This window comes from Buteo buteo, chromosome 8 (assembly GCF_964188355.1).
Source record: "Buteo buteo chromosome 8, bButBut1.hap1.1, whole genome shotgun sequence".
Classification (NCBI taxonomy): Eukaryota; Metazoa; Chordata; class Aves; order Accipitriformes; family Accipitridae; genus Buteo; species Buteo buteo.
Window position 1 is genome coordinate 45,128,229 of NC_134178.1, and position 18,879 is coordinate 45,147,107.

The window sequence follows — 18,879 nt, forward strand, 5'->3', positions numbered from 1 at the left end:
CTTCTGCCCGGCTCGGCTTCGACCCGCACCTAAAGGTGGTGGTGGTGGAGTCTGTGGGGGTGGGGGGTAAAGCTCCGCCCGGAACTTAAGCGCGGAAAGACGCCGGCTTCGCCGCTGCTGGGCGTTTTCCGGGTGGGAGCCTGTAGCTGCGCATGCGCGCGAGGGTGGCCGGTATCAGCTGATCCGGGTGCTGCCGGAGGAGGGAGAAGGGACTTGGGGTGCGCCGGCCGCAGGTGAGGCGTTTCGTCCCGTCCCCTCTCCTCTCCCCCAGCCCTGCTCCGCTCCTTCCCCTCTCCTCCCGAGGCACAGCTCCCGGGAGCTGCTTTTTCTTCTCCACCCGGTGGGTCGCGATCGTGTCCGTGTGTACCCCCTTCCCCCCCCCCCCGCCCCGGGCCGTTACCCGCCCGCCAGAGGCGGCGGTCTCCTCACGGAGCCGCTCTCTGAGGGAGCGCGCGCAGCCCCCAACGGCCGTTCCCGCCTCATGGAGCCCCTCCGGCTCTTGGGGGGGGGGGGGGCGATACCGGAGCCGGGTGTCGGGCCCAACCTGCCGCCTTTTCGGTTCCGACCGAAGCGAGTCAAGCGCAGCGCTGCGGGCGTTGTCCGTAGGGAGCCGTTTCCTCACGGGAGAGCCCGCTGGGGGCGGCCCTCCTTTTCCCGGTCATCTTTCCCAGAGGGAAAAGGTCTGGAAAGCAAAGCAGCCCCCCACCGCGAGTAGGGTTTTCCCGATTAAGAAACGTGCTGAAAGGTGCCCAGTAAGGCATCCAACCGGGGGTGGTGGTGGTGGTGTAAGCCAGAATCCCTTATCAAGAGAAGCGGTGACAGTGGCCGGGTTTTTCTGCCGGGTCACCCCACCATCTTGGGTGGGTGGAACTGAACCTTTCTGTGCTTTGACTGTAGCCCTGCAGTGAGCAAGCAGCAAGTCTGGAACAGGAATGCTGCTACTGGCTTCTGACCGCAACCCTTCCTTACTAAAAGGGCTCACCGGTTGTTTTGCAGCTGAAAATACTGATGGTATATCAAATGTGTTTCCTATTCCTGTAGCTAGTGACAAAATCCTGATTTAGATGAGGCGTTCTGAACGTCGCACATAGAATTCACTTAAAAGGCAAGAAAGAAACTTTACGTGACTGGGCTCTGGACGATATTGTACATGTTACAGGTAGCTGTGATATTGGAGTATATGGCACGTATGTGTCAAGATCTATCCATTCAACGCAGTTGCTTAAAGTGATTTCTTCCTAAGATTTTACTAGCTTCCCTCAGAGAATTTGTACTCCAGCCAGGAATAAAAGCAATTCGGTGATAGTTTTATTCCTTGTAATGCAATACTTCAGCAGAGTACACTGGCTACTTGACCTGGCATGGTATTTCAAATGCTAATACCACTTGATGAAGTGGAGAGGGGATGGAAAAGGAGGAAAACCTGCTGACAGCCTGCTAAAGGTGGTTTATTAGCCCACCCGTAGCATTTCTGCGAGAACGTGCTAAGTGTAGGTTGGCATTTGCAAATGGAAGTTTGAATAACAGAGGCAGATCCTCAATATATTGTAAGTTGCTGTATTTGTGCTGACTTTGGCACTCTGCACGTCTGCAGCAGCTGAACGTTTGGCTTCTCTGTACGGTACTTTCAAGGGCCTTTTCAATGAGCAGCAAGCATAAATATTCAGTAGTATCTACGTTTTATTATTTTCTGCTTAAGTATGTGTGAAGTGAGATCAGTGTCTATGGGTCCTTGAATTACCAAAAATATCGCAGATTATTTTTGCTGTCCTTGTCAGTTTTTTATGTCAAGTCTTCTTGAAAGCAGTTTTACTCTCTTATCTGGGGAAAAAAATAGTATTAATTCTATAACCAGGGGACAAAGCGTGGCATTCAAAAATGATAAACCACCATGGGCATCAACTTGAGAGGATGGGGAAGGAGAAATTAAGACAACGCTGGAAACTTACTGCTGGCATCAGCTGACTGTTCAAATGGAGCTTGAAGTCTTGTGTTGCAATAGTAACACAAGATCTCTGTTTCCTGTAAATGCAGCCTTTCCATTTTCCAAATCAAGAACTATTTTCTACAGATAATGCTAATATTAAAGTTCAACCATGAATGATTAGCATTACTTAATTGCTATACAACGTGGCTTAAACTTAGCTTTTATCTGGATCTTAGTATATATTAGCTGTTGTATACCTCATTAATCCTGACTTACAAAGTCTGCAGGCTTCAGCGTGCTTCTGTCTTCTAAATTTTTCCCCCGAGTATGACTTTGTCCGTTTGTCTTTTAGACACACATGGGTACTGGTATTACATATTGTCATCCAAAGCCACTACAGACCAGCAGGTTACTAGGTGATTCCCCTGGAGATATGTTTAGAGGCACTACACTTCACCTCTTGTGTTTTGATACCATAATACTGTCTTTCTGAGTTCCTGAGCCCTGAAAATTCCTACCAACATTTTTCCCTTATGCTTTTAAGTTGCTTGTTTGTGAGCTAAGGCTGTATTCCTAATTACTGCTTTAAAAAGAGTAAAAGGTTTACAGGAAAATCTAGTTGATGTCTTTGGTTACTTTGGTGTTGACCTTAAAATGCTGCATGCTATTGCTGGTCAAGTAATAGTCCCTCTTTTTCTTTCTCTCTCCAGTTTAAAACAAACAACCAACCCACCCCCCCCCCCACCCCCCCCACCCCCTAACAAACCAAAAAACTACACACAACAACCCAACGCTACATTGCCTAGAGCTGAAACAGATTTTATTTCCTCAATACTTGTATCATTGGTTACAAAGAAAAGTGGGGGATTTTAGACTTGGAAATATTGAGGTATTGTTGAACAATGGTATCCACATGATTTTCTTTAGACGGGAACTGTACCAAGGAAAACAGACGATGTAGTCAACTGGAATATCATGCTCGTTCAGTCTTACTCATCATCTTAAAACGTGATTTCTTTAGCCTTCCAGCTGGGCAGAGAGAAATGGGGGCCTGCTCCAGCAGAGGAAGTGGAATGAATCTAAACTTTTCAACCTTTTGTTCCTGTACAGATTAAGCCGGTAATCACCTAAAGGTCCAACATGCAAAGCTGGCTTAGACTGGATCTTCTGGTTGTCGTTGTTGTACCTTCTTTTATGTTCTGAAAAGGTTTTTTTGTTCTTTTTGTGTTTGCTCCCTCCTCCCTTTTGAAAGTGGGCAGCTAAGCTTATATTAAATTCTTGGGTTTGGTCATATCTCATGGCAGTAAGTTCTACAATCAAATAAATATTTTTGGTTTGGTTACTTTTTTTCATCTATGCATTTACTTCTCCTGTTTTTTGTCAAATTCTCAAGTTAAATGCCCCCACTTTTTAGAAGGATTGACCATTTGCTGCTAGCTTTTTAGACTTGCATATATTATACAGCTGCTGTAACAAACTTTGCCTTATAAGGTCTGTCTTTACTGAAATGATATGCTTACTCTGAAAACCAGTGCGATGTATATGGATAAATCCTGAAAGTCCTAGTCTAACAGACAATGACTATCACTTAACCAAATGGCAGATGAAGATCAGTTTTAGCTGCTGAACTTATTTTCTTGGTTCATCAGCTTGATTACTCCTCTGAGCTTGTGTAACAGTAAATTTCAGTGTCACTGCTCACTCTCGTCAGAAATAGTTTGTCTGACAGTGATCTAATATGTGCATGGTGCCTGTTGACAGTTCTTTAATTTTGTCATAGTTTGCAGCATTTGGGAGAGTCCGTTGCGGGTGTTTTAAAATGTTCAAATCAGAAGTAATCAGAAAGTACTAAAACTAGTATGGGAAGCTGCCATCATGGCCGTGTTTTTATAGCGCTGGGCTTTCTGCATTAGCTGTCTGACATCTGTTTAATCCTGAGAAGAACAATTTTGAAGACCATTGCTACCCCAGTTAAGCGAGACTCATACTGCCGAACAGTTAAATGAACTAAAATGTCTGCCGAAAATAGACCCATTGCAGATGCAAACGCTTAAGAGAGAAGCGGTGTTCCTAGAGGGTATCTCTGTAATGAGGAAGTCTTCTCTTTGTCCTCCTTAATACGTTGAAGAGCGCTCATATTGTAAAGATTCTCATGTCCAAGTTAAAATGTTGGTGTGCTGGTAAGTTTCAGCTGACCAACTAACTCTTTCTGCCAGATGGCAGAAAAGGCACTAGAACAGGTTGCCTGAAGAGGTTGTGGATGCCTCATCCCTGGAAGCCTTCAAGGCCAGGTCGGATGGGGCTTTGAGCAGCCTGGTCTGGTGGAAGGTGTCCCTGCCCATGGCAGGGGAGTTGGAACTAGATGATCTTTAAGGTCCCTTCCAACCCAAACCATTCTAAGATTCTATGGCACCCCAAGAAAAATGCTGAAATTTGCAGAGTTGAAGATGCAGTGTTCTCCATGCTCTGTCCCATCTTTAGGATGCTATAAACTATGCTCCTTTACTGGAGTGGTTTACTGTTGTTTAAGGCTATGTAAAAGATAGGTGGTCTGAATGTCTAAGCTGCTGGTCTGCATTCTGTGCCCTAAGCATGGAGAGCGGTCCTGTTGTTGTTGGGATGGTCGGGTGTGATGAGGGATAGAAAGGTTATGGGAAAAAGGTATTGGCTTTATAGAGAGAATGCGGTGCCTTTATTAGAATAGGTTATTACAGCTGGACAAAAGCTTTCAGGTATGCAAGTTTCCTTTAGGAGCTTGAAGAATGACTTGCGTATGCTAGGAAAGAAACTGCATCTTCCAAGAAGTTCAGTTAGTGGGACAAACGTTTGGTCCTTCTCATTAGTACACTGTATCATTATTTTGTTTCTCACTATGAAAGTAATACTTTAAAAAGCAGCTCTTCAGAAAAAAAACTGAAATGGTATTTCTGGCTAAATGCAGGTAACATTGGTAAGGACTTCTAAAAAGGCAATTCTATTATGTGAGTTTCCTCTAGATCCTTGAAATCTTGAGGGTTTTGTTATCATGAGATAAATTTGCATCACCTGGTAGATATTCAGACAACCACCGCAATATGTAGTTTAAACAATGTTAAAATTTAATATGTTGGAGGGGCTCTGGGTATTCTAAAGAAGCTGTAAATATTTCAGGTAATTGAACATAAAATCTCCAAGTGTGGCTTAACTTGCTTTAAAATGTAAAGATGAAGTTTTCCATTATAGCAAAAGTCAACCTGAACTTAATTTCCTTTTACTGGAATCCAATGCCAATATGTGTGTTGTGATTCCAACCAGGTGTTTCATTATACCAAAGTGCTGTAAAAGAGTACTTCTGTCTGCTAGGGGCATTAGATCTTTCTCAAAGACTTTCATGCAGACTTACCCCTGGTTCAGCTCTTCAAAACAGCTGTCAAATACCTCACATAATAAACTGAAGATTCTATAATATCCCAGCTTTCAAGACTGCTCTGAAAAGTTAAGTGTGATGATGAAATGCTTATTCTAAACTTGTGCTCAGTATTTTAGCTATTACCTTTAGGGACAAGGGATTAGGCAGTGGTGAGGCTAGTAGAGGAGCTGATGTGTTTTAATGAGCCCAAATTACTAATACTTTTCTGCATGTAAAACTGAGCTTGACTTACAAATCTAGTGATAGTTGTTTTATGAAATTGCACGCCTTTTGTCTGTTGAGGTAAGAGTCTTCAACTATTCAGAAGTGACTCTACTGAACTGTAGTAAAGTTTGCTGCTATAATTGCTTACAGCTTTGCATTCGTCTCATTTTGATGTTTGTCATCTTGAAGGTTAGAGCAACAAGAAGTATTTCAAGTAATGATGCCAAATACACCTGAAAGTAGAGTGACTTTTATGTAATAAAAGCAAGGGTGGATTTTAGCTTTGCGGTACTGTTGGTGAGGTTAATGAAAATGTTGCTCATCCAGAGGAAATGACTGAGCATTGTACAAAGCAGATGGCTGCAGAACTTTTCAGCCCTAGCAGCTAGACAACAGGATCAGGATAAGAAAGGAAGGCTGCTGTGGGACACAGAAATGAATATTGTATTAATATACTGTGTTATGGCTTGGATCTCGGTTGCATTAGATCATTCTTTTGTGTGAAAGTCTATCAAGCCAAAGAAGGGGCAGGATGTGTAGCGGGCTGAAAGGATTGTCAGATTTTTCGCAGCAGGAAACTTGTGAAGCAGTGTAGCAAGTAAGAAATAAGGGGAGGCTCATCCATTTCCACCTCTAGAGCTCCTCTGGAGAAGCCTTCTGGGCCGAGAGGAAAGAATTGGTGTAAAAAAACCCTATTATGGAAAACTCTGTAGCATGTACCAGTCAGCTGATGAAGATTTTTTTTCACATGAACAATGTGGTTTTCTCTAGTGACAGGAGTATTTTAATTGATAAAACTAGGATCTTTATCAGTTTTAGATATAGTGTGACAACTGCGTTTGAAGTCAAAAGGCCGGTTATCTACTAAGCTGATCAAATATTCAGTGGGTCAAAGCAGTTATGCAATGAATGCCTTGCCAGCCTTTCTACCTAGTTTTAGCACTGCTGCTAACTTCTCAGTAATGTTCAGACACAACTTTTTTCTGGTCCTGTTCTGGGCTAACTGAAGGAATCTCCCAAGCTTTGGAATAAAAGCTTGGGTGCTTGAATAATATTTTGTGGTGGTGGTCCTTCTTGCATGAACAGACTTCATACCCCATCTTTGTGGTAGGGGAGAGTCTCTTATGCTGTATATATGTATTAAATATAAATATGTTTAGCTTGTGTGCAAGGCACGATGTGTGCTTGAAGTATCAGGCTCGTATGTATTGGCATATCCATAGGTAAGTCCTCCATCTGTTTTGAGGAAGAAGGCAGTAGGAGCTTGTGATAGGCTTCATGAATTGCCATGTTGCACAGTCTCACTTTGTAGCTGTTGTGTGCTGTGCTAACAGGGGCAGCATAATTCTATTTCTTATCTTTTCTCTTGAATATACCTGGATTTCCCTGTACATGTGCTGAGTAGCAAGCCTCACGTGAGAGGAAGGGGCTTTATAGTACCCGAGAGACAAGTTGTGTGAAGGATGCACTGTCCTGGATTGTTGCAGATGGATCCACAGGATGTAGCTGAGCATCACTTAAGCAGATTCCAGGCCTATCGAGAGCAGGGGTGGACTCAAAGTGCCCTGTGGCAACTGGAGTTGAATGAATAATTAAACGGAAGAATGTCCCTGTTTCTCAAAACAATGATACTTCTAGCTCAGAGCTTATGGCAAGAAAGTTGGTACAGTTAGCTGCTTGATGTCTGTGTGAGAAGAAGACTTAAGCCATATCATTGTATTGAGCACAGGAGGCGGTTCCTGCTTGGTTTCCTCAGTGTGCAGATAATACGAAGTTGGAAGGTGTTTGATATAACAGAGGGCTGTGCTGCTGTGCAGAGGGATCTCAACAGACTGGAAAAATAGGCTGACAGGAATCTCATGAAGTTCAACAAAGGGAAATGCCAAGTCCTGCACCTGGGGACAAATAACCATGTACCCTGATGCAGGCTGGGGACTGACTGACTGTAAAGTGGCTTTGCTGAAAAGGACTAGAGGTCCTGGTGGACACCAAGTTGAACATGAGCTGGCAACGTGTCCTTGTGGCAAAGGCAGCCAGCACTATTCTGGCCTGCATTTGGAAGAATGCTGCCAGCAGGTTCGGGGAGGTGTTTTTTCCCCTCAGTTAAGCTCTGGGGAAACCACATCTGGAGTGCCATGTCTGGTTGTGGGTTCCCCAGTAGAAGGAAGACATGACTTAATGGAGTGTATCCAGAAAAGGGCTACAAAGACTGTTAAGGGTTTGGAGATATGAGGAGAGGATGAGAGAGCTGGGATTATGTAGCCTCAGGAAGAGAGGGCTCTGAGAATCTTATTGTAAAGTATATAAATACCTAATGAGAGGGAGCAAAGAGGATGGAGCCAGACTCTTCTCAGTGGTATCTGCTGAAGTAACAAGAAACAAAGGGCACAAACTGAAATACAGGGAATTCCCTTTAAACATAAGAAAACACCTTTTACTGAAAGGGTGTCTGAACACTGGCACAGGTTGCCCAGAGAGCTGGGGAGTCTTCCTCCTTGGAGGTAGTCAAAACCCAGCTGGACATGGTCCTGAGCAACCTGCTCTAGCTTGCTTTGAGCAGGGCATTGGAACTCAGCGATTTCCAGAGGTGCCTTCCAACCTCAGCAGTTCTGTTTGGTGACTGGGAAATCTGCCCTGCTGTGTTATAGTAAAATTATAACTCTGCATAGTATGAAGGAGCGGATTTCCTGAGAATACTATTTGGCTTCCCTTCCAAGTGACCTGTGTTAGAGTTCTGGGCGTGCTGTTTCTTCTGGGACAATATCCTGAATTCCGGATGCAGAAATGCTGCCGAACTTCTGCATTTGTCTAGTAACTTAGGCACTGTATTTTTTTTTTTTTTAATACTTCCTCTTAAAAATATCATCTGTTGGAAGGGGAAGTGTAAACTGACCAAGTTACAGGAAATCTATGGCTGTGATTATCCGTTATTTACGAGGGCCTTGCAACTCATCCTCATACAACTGGACACTGGGATTTATGCACTGTACCAAGGTCTGCTCAGGTGAACGTAGTAAATGTTGGCAGTCTTGATTCTAAAGCATGACTTAAATGTGACCCTAAGCTGATTGCCCAGTGTGGGTTGTGATCTTTACTATCCTGTAGCCTCTAGGTTTTTACTAAGAGGAGGAGGAGGGATTTTCTTTGGAAAACTTTGGCTACATTTTAGTGTATATGCCTGTTTCCTGGATATCAAATGTAAGGGCTTATATTCTGACTCCATTTTTCTACCCTAGGAAGTCAAAACATGTGAGTCTGTTTCAGATATAGTAAAATCTATGAACTTAGTTCAAAGCTACTCCAGCAGAATGAATCCTAGCACTGGTGACTTATGTAATGCTGCTTGCTTCTGAATTGCTGGTCTTGTGCTACTTACTACAATTTTGGTTAGCATATTTAAGCTTTTGTGCCAATTTGATGTGTTGCTAATCCTAGAACTTGCAAAGATAGTCTTGAGAACTTGTGAAGGCTGCAGGGAACTCTTCAACTCATGCAGCTTTTTGGGGGAGAGACTGCATAGCTGCTTGTCTTCTGTACAACATAAAGGACAACGTCAGTGCCTGTCGATCTTCAACAACAGATTCTAGCAGCTGTCATTCAAGGTGGCACATCAGTCTGCTTCGCTAAGGTGTTGGATGTTGTGCAGTTGCATCAATGCCTCTGCTAACTAGGGGAAAGGGTTCTTGTTTCAGCAGAAGTAAACCCCGCAAGACTCTCTAGTGTGACAAGAATCAATACCTGTTCTACATACTCAAGCAATTAGTATTATGGTGTCTTCAGTGCCTCCCTGTGCAGTCTGTTTTTAAATGGTTGTTCTGTTAAGCTCTTCCAGAACAGAGCATGCACTGACATGGATAGATTACACTGGAGGACTGGTAGGTAAACGGATTCCAGCAGAAAGCATGCATCTCCCTTTCAAGGATTTTTATGTGGTAGTACGTACCACTTGGGACATTGGGATTATTGGTTTCGTAGGAGGCCCTTAATGCGAGAGCTGAATGCTGCTTTTAATTTCTTCTGCTCAGTCCTGTGTGGTGAGGAGGGCACAGATGGGAGTTCAGCTGGGCTCTAGGTAGCTTGATTTGCTATTGCGGCATTCCTCGGTGCTAGTGGGAGAGAGACAGACTGATGACTCATCAAGTCAGGTGGTTATGCCTCTGCTGTGTGTCAGAAATTTCTTTCCCCTCTGCAGCAGGCTTTCTCATCCCTCTGTGTAGGGGCACTAGAAGGACAATTATTTTGTAAGTGGTGGTGCTTAACTGCTGAATTCTGGCTTTGCTTCACTGGGCCTGTGGATTTTTGTTACTCCCTGTTTCTGCAAAATAAGGTAAGAATCTGTGTTTATATGATAAAATAGTCATGGATTTTCTTCCTTGCTGCAAGAAGGCTCCTTCTAAAAATCTCACTGGAGTCTTAATTTTGAAGATACCTTTGTGGTAAGGCAGTTCATCGTGTAAATTCTGGGTCTGATCAAATGTTTGAAGGAAAACCAAGGAACTGTAATAGAAAACAGGTTTTTCCAGCATTGAGAGCAGGACAGTTACATTTTTGGGGTTACTGTGTAGCCAAATTGCTGTGCTGGGGAGAAACCAAGATAGAAAACTGAGGTCATTGGCGCTTTCCTGTTTAGTTATGACTATAAAATTACTTTAATAAATCACCTTTCAGTCAGAGATGGTTCTGCAGCAAGTAATATTTTGATTTCTGGCACTGTTAGGCAGAATATGACCATGTTAGAGCTTAAAAGCAGGTTTAAAATCAATTGGTGAACTGTTTAAAGACGAGGAGGATTCCTGCATGTAAGTTGTAAAGGATACAAGATGCATCTTTGCTCATAAGGGAATTAAAATTAAGTTAATATCCTGTGTAGGGTGTGCTAGTGGACTTTTGTAGGAGTGGATTGCATCTAGTGCCTAATATCCTGTGTTAGCAAGAGGCCTCTGGAAGGCTATAGGAGCTCAGTAGGTTTCTAAAATGGCTAGCTACCATGGCTTCTGGGGTAAGTACATGCTGCCTGTACACACAAGATGTTATGTTTAGCAAATCCTGATGTGCTTTAGGGAATTTCATTTTATCTAACAATGAAAACATTTAACAGTGTAGGTACGTAAGGCAACATTTCTGTCCTCAAGGACTTTTCCATATAAAAGGGAAAATCTGTAGTGCCAATACACAAGCACGAGGCAACTATGCAGAGATAAATAACAGCATTTTTTTTCCTAAATTTGTATTCCATGTTAAAAGACATGTAGCCCCTTAAAAAAGAGGTCAGCTTGGCTGGGTGAGCGCTGGCTTTTTAGACTGTATGTACTTTGGAGGTATGTAGGAGGTGGATAAAAGAAAGGTGAGGGAGAATTCACCATGTTTTTTACACTTGGAATAGTTAATAGGTATGTATTTAAAAGCAAGTGGTGCAGATGCTAAAGATCAGGACAAAGACAGGGCTTATTGGTGTGTCACTAGGTGGTCTAGCAGAGGAATCCCCTTCTCTTTTAGTTGGCTTGCCCAGTAATTTGGGAAGGTGGCTGTGGGAAGAGAGAGAGAGCAGAGCAGCCACAGGAACAGGGGAGGCAGGTGCTGGGTGTCAGGATGTTGCCATTTTAACTGCAGAATGACTGTTCTGAGGTTCTTATTTGCCTCCCTAAAAGATAAACAGTCGCTTCAGGCGGCTGTCAGCTGACCTGCAGGTTTTGGATATGAAGAAAAGTGAATTTAAATTGCAACTGGCCAGTGTTCTTCCTGCTTTTCCTTGCCTTTGTGAATTGAGTCTTTCGTATGGGACCCTGTGCTGTCTAATTGCCAAACAGCGCTACTAATTCAGTTATGAGAATTTGGTTTAACTCTTTATTGTGCTTCTACAGAAGATTTTGGTAGTAGACTCTAGAGATTGTTCTATATGGTATGTTGAAGTAAAAGTTCTGGGTGGATTTAGAAGACCGACTGCTTTTTTCAGTATGAACAGTAATTGTGCTTGGGTTTTGCAATGTTTTAATTGTTAAAACCAAAAAGGATGAGGTAGTTATGTTTGTCTGATCAGAACCAGCTCTTAGCAGCTGCTCAGGAACTGCAGATTGCTTTGCGAGGACCTCCCCTCTGCCATTTGCCAGAGGAGACTTTTGAGAAATAAGCACTGAAATTAAAATTGTCTTCTGGGCCTAAACAACACACAGCTTAGATGAAAAACTATCATTATGGAGAGTAGAGGGATCTAACAGATATCTGACTTAGCCTTTGAGCTCAAGAGCAGTTAGCAGTTCCGTTCCAGGCTGGTGATGACTGAGTCACGAGCAACTGTTGGGGTGGCTGTTGTGAAATGAAGCAATGGTAGCCATGTTACACAATCCACGCCAGCAAGACATGGAGTCCGGAAGAAGCTATTCCTTCAGGATGAATAGGAGTTTGGAATCGCTGGAGATCCTTTTCTTATAGAGCAGAGCCACTAATTTAAAACATTTAGATTGGTAAAGAGGCTGAGGGGCAGAGGACTTGTAGTATAGTATTAAAAAGCTGGAAAACAGTCATAAGATTTTAAGAATAGCAGATGTCAGCTACCTACTGCTCCTGAAGAACAGGCAGCAGAGCATCCTTTAATGATGGTGGAAGGGACAGTAATGTAGTTGTCTTCCTCATTGTACACGGGGCAGATTTTCAAGACTGAGTGTGCTTCTGTATTGGCAGCATTGCAGAGGATGCCGAGTTAGGTTAAGCTTCTCGTAAAGACTGTGAGTGTCAACAGGTGCCTTGCACAGTTCACGTCACCAAACTATGGGCTTTTTCTGGATAGGCCCTGTTGATACACAGAGAGCATTGTATGCTGGGGCTGCCATACGGCACGTTTCAGCAGTGCTGTATTGTAAATGTGTCAATACAGTAGAAATGGGTGGAGAGTTGCCTTATGGTTCTCTAATGCTAATCAGTTTCCAAGGTAACGTAAAGCGTGATAAGGGCTGACAAAGCAAAACCATTAAATATTCTTATCGGCACCCGAAGCAGGACAGCCCAACTATCGATTACAGGACAAACATGGATGGAGGTCTGTTTCTAAAACAGCTTCTCCTGTGCCGGTTTAGATTGTCCAAACAGTAACTGGCAAGAGATGTCAGTCTAACTGCTGCAAGTTGGGGGTTTTGGCCATTATTCAGCACAATTCTTCTGTAATGCTCCATGCGTTTCACTGAGAGCAAAGGCTGTGTAATACCTAGCTGTGAGGCATATAGAAAGGACTCGTGTGTTTGTGTGCTGGTGTTTGTGAAAATGTGTTTCCTCCTCTGAACAGTCTGATGCAGCAGCCTAAGACTGCAAAAACAGAATTTTCACAATTAGTATTTGTAGTATTGCTTTTTAGAGACTGGTGGCAGTAAAGCAGCCCCAGAACATTCTCTTGCTCACTCAGAGTCATGGAGAACTCCATGTTTTGAAGGAGGGTAGATGAGATGTGGAAGACAGACGAGATTCTCCATTGTTTAAATATGCTGTTACTGGGCTTGAAAACAGTCCAGTGGTGTTACTTTTGGAGTGTAACTGTTTCACTCGGTGTTTTGTGGAGCGTATTAGGGAGTGATGTTCCACCCCTGTGTTTCTGCAATGGGGGATGTTAGTCCTCTTGTTTGTTTAAATGAGTTACTTTTTAACTTTTTATAGCTTTCAAATCAGTGTTGTTACGGTGCTTCAGGCTATATGAGTTCAGAATTCTTCAGTTCAGGATTCTTTCTAACTGGAAACATGAGAGCAGAGGGGAAGAAAAGGAGGAACTTATTGCATATATGTATTCTTCAGGACTGACTCTTTTTTTCCCTCTGTACAGTTGAGCAGGCAAAATGGACTTCTCCAAGCTACCCAAAATCCGTGATGAGGACAGAGAGGCTTTTGTTGGCTATGTCCATGGAGTCTCGGGACCTGGTAGGTATTATTTTGTAAAGGAAATCATAGGTTCTGTTTCATCTAGTGTCTTGTTAATCTTGTTCATTTGGAAGTGAACTTGGAAGTGGAGAAATATAGTAGAGCTCTGGGTGCGGCTTTTTCTCTTTCTTTTTTTGGGGGGGGCAGGGAGGGCTTTGAAAGAAAGATCAGTGACTTATAGTCTGATAAAATATCAAGAAATATACTAACAAGGTGTTATTACTAATTAATCTTGCTTAAAGATGTAATGAGCAGAAGCAGGCTGAATAATAATAATAAAAATAATAATAAAAACAAAAGGCAGTAAGCTTTCTGGATGAGATAAAGCCACTTGGTCAGAAATCTGCAGGCCCAGTGTATTAAGCTTCTCTAAAAGGGTGTGAGATGCATAGTCCATTCTCACTGAAATGCAATTTGACCCTGTGCTCTCCAGAATACTCAGTCCCCTGCCAGTGTCAAGCCGTTCTGTGTTACTGCACCATGGACTGGAGGAGCTCGGCAAGGAGCTGCAAGGGTCAGGGAAGGTGGCAGAGCATAGTGGTATTGCAGCTGGGAAAAAGAGGACTCTCCCTCCTTCTTTATCAGCTTAAATAGTTTCTTTAGGCTCTGATGGTAACAGCTTTTGAATACGTGCAGACTCTACTCGCTTTTCTGCGTCCTCCTGCATTCTCTTCAAGAGGTGAAGGAAAGGACGGGAATGTGAGAACAGAAAAATGGCATGTAATTTTGTTATTGCAGCTTATCTGATGAATAAGAAACTCCCTTGGCTCGTGTCTACCTGAATAAATACCTGTTCTTTAACTGCCAATTCCTTAACTGCAGAAGTGATACTTAAAAACAATTTTAAACTGATACAGCTTTCTTTCCTAAGAAGTGGAAAATGTATTTGTCTGTAAATACGTGAACCCTATGTGCAAGATTAATATTGTAATATAAAAGACATAATAAATTTTGTCCTCAAGCAGCTAGGCCTCACATATGACCTGCTGAAATCTAACTTAAAACAGTAGGAGGTTTCAGGCCCAAAGCGTGCTGTAAATTAACTTTCAAGAGTTGAAGACTGTTTTAAGTACCCTAAGATGTACATCACTTTGCTACAAAATGAAACATCAAAATAATCTTTCCTTAAAAGCTTTGTAGGCATCAGCCATTCTAGACACGAGGGTGTGTATTGCCTTTAGCAGGCACCTTGACTTGATCTGTACGTGGAAATAGTTTGTTATGTGAGCATCCAGTTGCTACCAAGGTAAACAGAATTTTGAGTGACTGGAAAATGGTGGTGCCCAGCCACAGGGAGCTTTTGCCATTTTCTTGTATGTTTTAATTTAGTCAGATGGGAATGTGGCCCAGCTAACTGAAAGGGAGAAGTGCCTATGTAACTTGTCTGTCAAAGTTCACTGTGTCTCCAAAACCCTAAACATTTGCCATTTGTCAAGACAGATAAGAGAAATTATGGTGTGAATTGTCTGTGAACTACTACATTCTGATAGTGTCCTCTTATTGAGCATAAAGGAACGGTGTGAAAAGTATAGGGAAACTTCTTCTTTTGGCTTTTAAACTAGAAATGTCGGGATTTGTTGTAGCCAAGTTATCCCTTTTGTGAAATCAAGAATGCGCTTCTGATTTGGATGAATACCAGGCTTATGCTGAGCAGTTCTTATTAACTTCTGATGAGTGAATTTCCTGAGCTATAGGAAAAATACTCACCTGTGTGCCTGTCTTTTACAGTGGTCACAGCGTGCAACATGGCGGGTGCTGCCATGTATGAGCTGGTACGAGTAGGCCACAGTGAACTGGTGGGGGAGATTATCCGACTGGAAGGTGATTTGGCAACTGTCCAGGTGTACGAAGAAACATGTATCCTTTGCACTGATACCTCTGGGCCTGCCAGACTGCGCAGTCCAAAACACAGCGGTGATTAGGGTGAAGACGATGAACAAAGCTGACTGGGACCAGTGCTTGGTACTTCTTGTGCCAGCAGGACACCTGTTTTGCACTTGTTTTGTAAATTCTGATGGTTTTGAGGTAAATTGTACCTTGCTTGGTTGTGTACTGAGGAAACCTTTTTTTATTTTAAGTGGAAGTCAAATAAAGTGTACCTTAGAATTTAAGTTCATTTTAATTTGAACATTACAGCTCTTTTTTTCCAGGAAGTTGTTTGACAAATGTCAATGATAAATGGCAAAACTACCAAGCGGTATTTGTTGCATTTTTTTTATTTGCTTTTGAAAGCTATGCTTGTATAACACTTAAATAGGAAATCTAAAGTGGGCAGCATGCCGCCTTCTGAGCAGAGTGTTTTGCCAGATGTAATAGATTACATTTTTGCTTCTGCAGTGTGCTTACAGAATCTTGGTCCAGCTAGGATGCACCATGTATTCTAAAATCTAGTTAACATAAAATGTATTTTCTATTACACATATATGAGAGAATGTCAGAAAAGAAGTTATAAAACTTGAAGCCAGACCTTCTTTTTTTTTTCTCATATTCTTTTAAACTTAAGAGTTGGCTCTCCATATCTGTAGAGGCTAGGAAGAAGCCTGTGCTGGCTCCCAAAGCTTTGTCCTGAGGAGCTAGATGGTAAACTGGTGACTAGCTCCTGTCTGTACCTAATAATTTATCATTTCAGGTGGCATCGTCCTTGTGATATCTAGTGGCCTTCCATCAGTAAGTGGAACAAGTTTGAGTATAGTTTACTCTTCGGTCGCTGATGAGAGGTCGCTTCAGCTCTCTCTCTGAAGTCAACTTTTATTTACTCTCTTGAGTCATGCATAGGGTTTTGGAGGTTTCTTTTGTATTCTAGCAGTATTGTAGTATTCTTTTGCCAAAATGCTGGCTCTTTGCTGAGGAGTCCATTGTATATCTTTGGAGCTTAGATAGTGCAAAGACTGGGCAACCTGATACCAGAGAGGAGGGAAATAATGCTAGTCTTGGACAAACTCCCTTTAAAATTAGGCTGCTGTCAAAAAGGCTGTGCAAGGCTCAAGGTCAAAACAGTTGTGCTCTCTAACAAATTCTGAAGTGAAAAATTATAGGTTTCATAACATTGTCATAACCTGTTTTCCAGGTTTGAAGATTTAAGAAATGCCTGACATTTTGTCATCCTGCTGCCTGGCACTCCAGTAAACTCATCCATATAGTTGACTCAAACTAACGATCATAAAGCAGAATATTTACCCCTACTTCGCCTCTCTGGAGGATGAGCAACTTTGTGGCTGTAGTAATTTCAGCTGGAATTTAGTATAAAGCCTACATGCTTCTCAAATGATGATGTGTAATATAGTAATAAAAATATTACCTTAAAGTCAGAAAGGTGGTTTAAGAGTATGATGTTGTGAATGTGATGCCTTCTGCCCTGTCTCTTTCCCTTTCTCTGGATGAACTTTTCCTCAGCAAATCTTTAGCGGGTGTCTCTGTAGGAGATCCTGTACTCCGTACTGGCAAACCCCTGTCAGTGGAACTAGGGCCTGGCATTATGGGATCTATTTTTGATGGTATCCAGAGGCCTCTCTCTGACATCAGCGCTCTGACCAAAAGTATCTACATCCCTAGAGGTGTCAATGTGTCAGCTTTGAGCCGAGATGTCAAATGGGACTTCACACCTTCCAAAAATCTGCGGGTAGGTCCTGAAAAGCCTGTTTTCCCTTCTTGCTCCTCAACCCCCAGAGCTTAGGGCTGGAGCAGAATGCTGAGGCTGTGACTGCTGGGAGCTATGGTTAATGCAGTATTTAAGTTTGTGAACAGGGGTGCTAGGAGGCAGTAGCAATGTATGAGACTGGATGGGGATCACCAAAACTTACTCTCTGTGACTTACTGTGTGTTGCTGCTGCATACGAGAAACTTGCAAAGTTTTAATGTGTTTGCAAAACTGTAGAGAAGCTGGTGGAATTGCAGTAAGCATTAGCAGGAGCAGGTGTCACCTGAGCAAAAACAATGACTGCAGAATGCATTTCGTGAATGGTGAAGATGGCCTTAGAGCTGGAAAATGTCACCGCTTTAGCCCTTGGCGGCATCTTTTTTCCAACCCTGCAGGTTAGCATATGCTATTCTTTTTCTACTTAACACATTAAGCTGACAGGTATAAAAGAAACAAGGAAAGTTCCTTGCATCAGTCAGTAATTGCTACTGTCTGAGCCTTGAAAGGCGCCTGAACCCAGATAGTGTTGCTAGCAATTTGCTGTTAGTGTAATGAGTTATGTAAATGGGGTACTGTGCTGTAACAATGCATTTATAAAGGGAGTAATCACAGTGCTAGACTTAATATCTATAGTTATTTTATGCAGTTCTTTGTCACGGTTCTGTTTTTAAAACTGGAGTTCTCACTTATGACTAATAGACCTGTTCTGATTTTAGGTTGGCAGCCACATCACTGGTGGAGATATTTATGGTATGGTGAATGAAAACTCCCTTATCAAACACAAAATCATGCTGCCCCCACGGAACAGGGGTACAGTTACATACATTGCTCCGCCAGGAAACTATGACACTTCAGTAAGTCTCCCAAACAGCAGTTGCTGGTATACTCATTCTATGTCTGTTTCATAAGGTTGATGTACTCTTTCTGTTCTGCATGATGCCAGCTAGAAAGTGTTTCATGCGACAAGATGTCTGAGTTAACGATCGCTTCTGCTACCCTGCCTGCAGGGGTTATATGATTATCTTGTGCAGTTACTTTCTATGTATATGGCTTCTCAATGGCACTTTAGTATGCCATATTTGCTGACCTCTGTGGGGATCTACAATATCTTACGAATATGTAAAATTCAGTTGCTCTTCAAAAGCATACTTTTAGTTGAAGCTTCATCTTGCACGTCTTTTTCCCAGTAGCATTGTAAATAAGGGAAAGAGCCACCCCTTGGGAGGGGATGATAGTGTGTTGAGATTCTGAGATATCTGTGCTGGTACCAAAGACCTAGCAGCATAGTTGAGATGAGAATTTGCATGCTGGTCCAGTGCGCGGCTATTTGCTTACTTCAGATGTCTGGTGCTGTCTGTTAGGATGTTGTCTTAGAGCTGGAGTTTGAAGGTGTGAAGGAGAAGTTCACCATGGTCCAGGTCTGGCCTGTACGTCAAGTCCGTCCTGTTACTGAGAAGTTACCAGCCAATCATCCTTTATTAACTGGCCAACGGGTCCTGGATGCCCTCTTCCCGTAAGTACTACCTTTTATTTTCTAGTATGTAAGAATCTCGACTGGCGGGAGGGGGGGAGCAGAGGGAGGAGGCCTTAAATTTTTTTTTTTTTTTTTTAAGGGCAAACAGACCCCAAGCTTTCATTATGTATCACAGCATATTCTCAAAAAATACTTAGCTGAATTCCTCATATTTCTGTATTTGGCAGGAGAACCTACTAGTGGAAAAAGGAAGAGAAGTTTAACAAGATAGTTCTAGTGCATTAATCTAGAAGAGAATGGGCAATCATAAACTTAACATAATCATGCCA

General features: G+C 42.6%; 1 protein-coding gene across 9 annotated transcripts in view; it reads left to right on the forward strand.

Annotated features, from left to right (window-relative positions):
* Positions 1-42: 42 nt before the first annotated feature.
* Positions 43-18,879, forward strand: part of ATP6V1A (ATPase H+ transporting V1 subunit A) — a 34,196-nt gene continuing 15,359 nt past the window's right edge. For 3 of the 9 annotated variants that reach the window (XM_075034455.1, XM_075034462.1, XM_075034459.1), the window contains exons 1-6: positions 43-233; positions 13,345-13,439; positions 15,168-15,296; positions 16,844-17,058; positions 17,793-17,930; positions 18,438-18,589. In XM_075034455.1, coding sequence (XP_074890556.1) covers positions 13,358-13,439; positions 15,168-15,296; positions 16,844-17,058; positions 17,793-17,930; positions 18,438-18,589 — 716 coding nt within the window. In that variant the 5' untranslated portion in view covers positions 43-233; positions 13,345-13,357. Of the gene's footprint in view, positions 234-274; positions 341-897; positions 1,012-9,815; positions 9,868-13,344; positions 13,440-15,167; positions 17,059-17,313; positions 17,472-17,792; positions 17,931-18,437; positions 18,590-18,879 lie in introns of those variants that run through there. The other 6 variants (XM_075034456.1, XM_075034458.1, XM_075034457.1 and 3 more) reach the window with 6 other exon arrangements.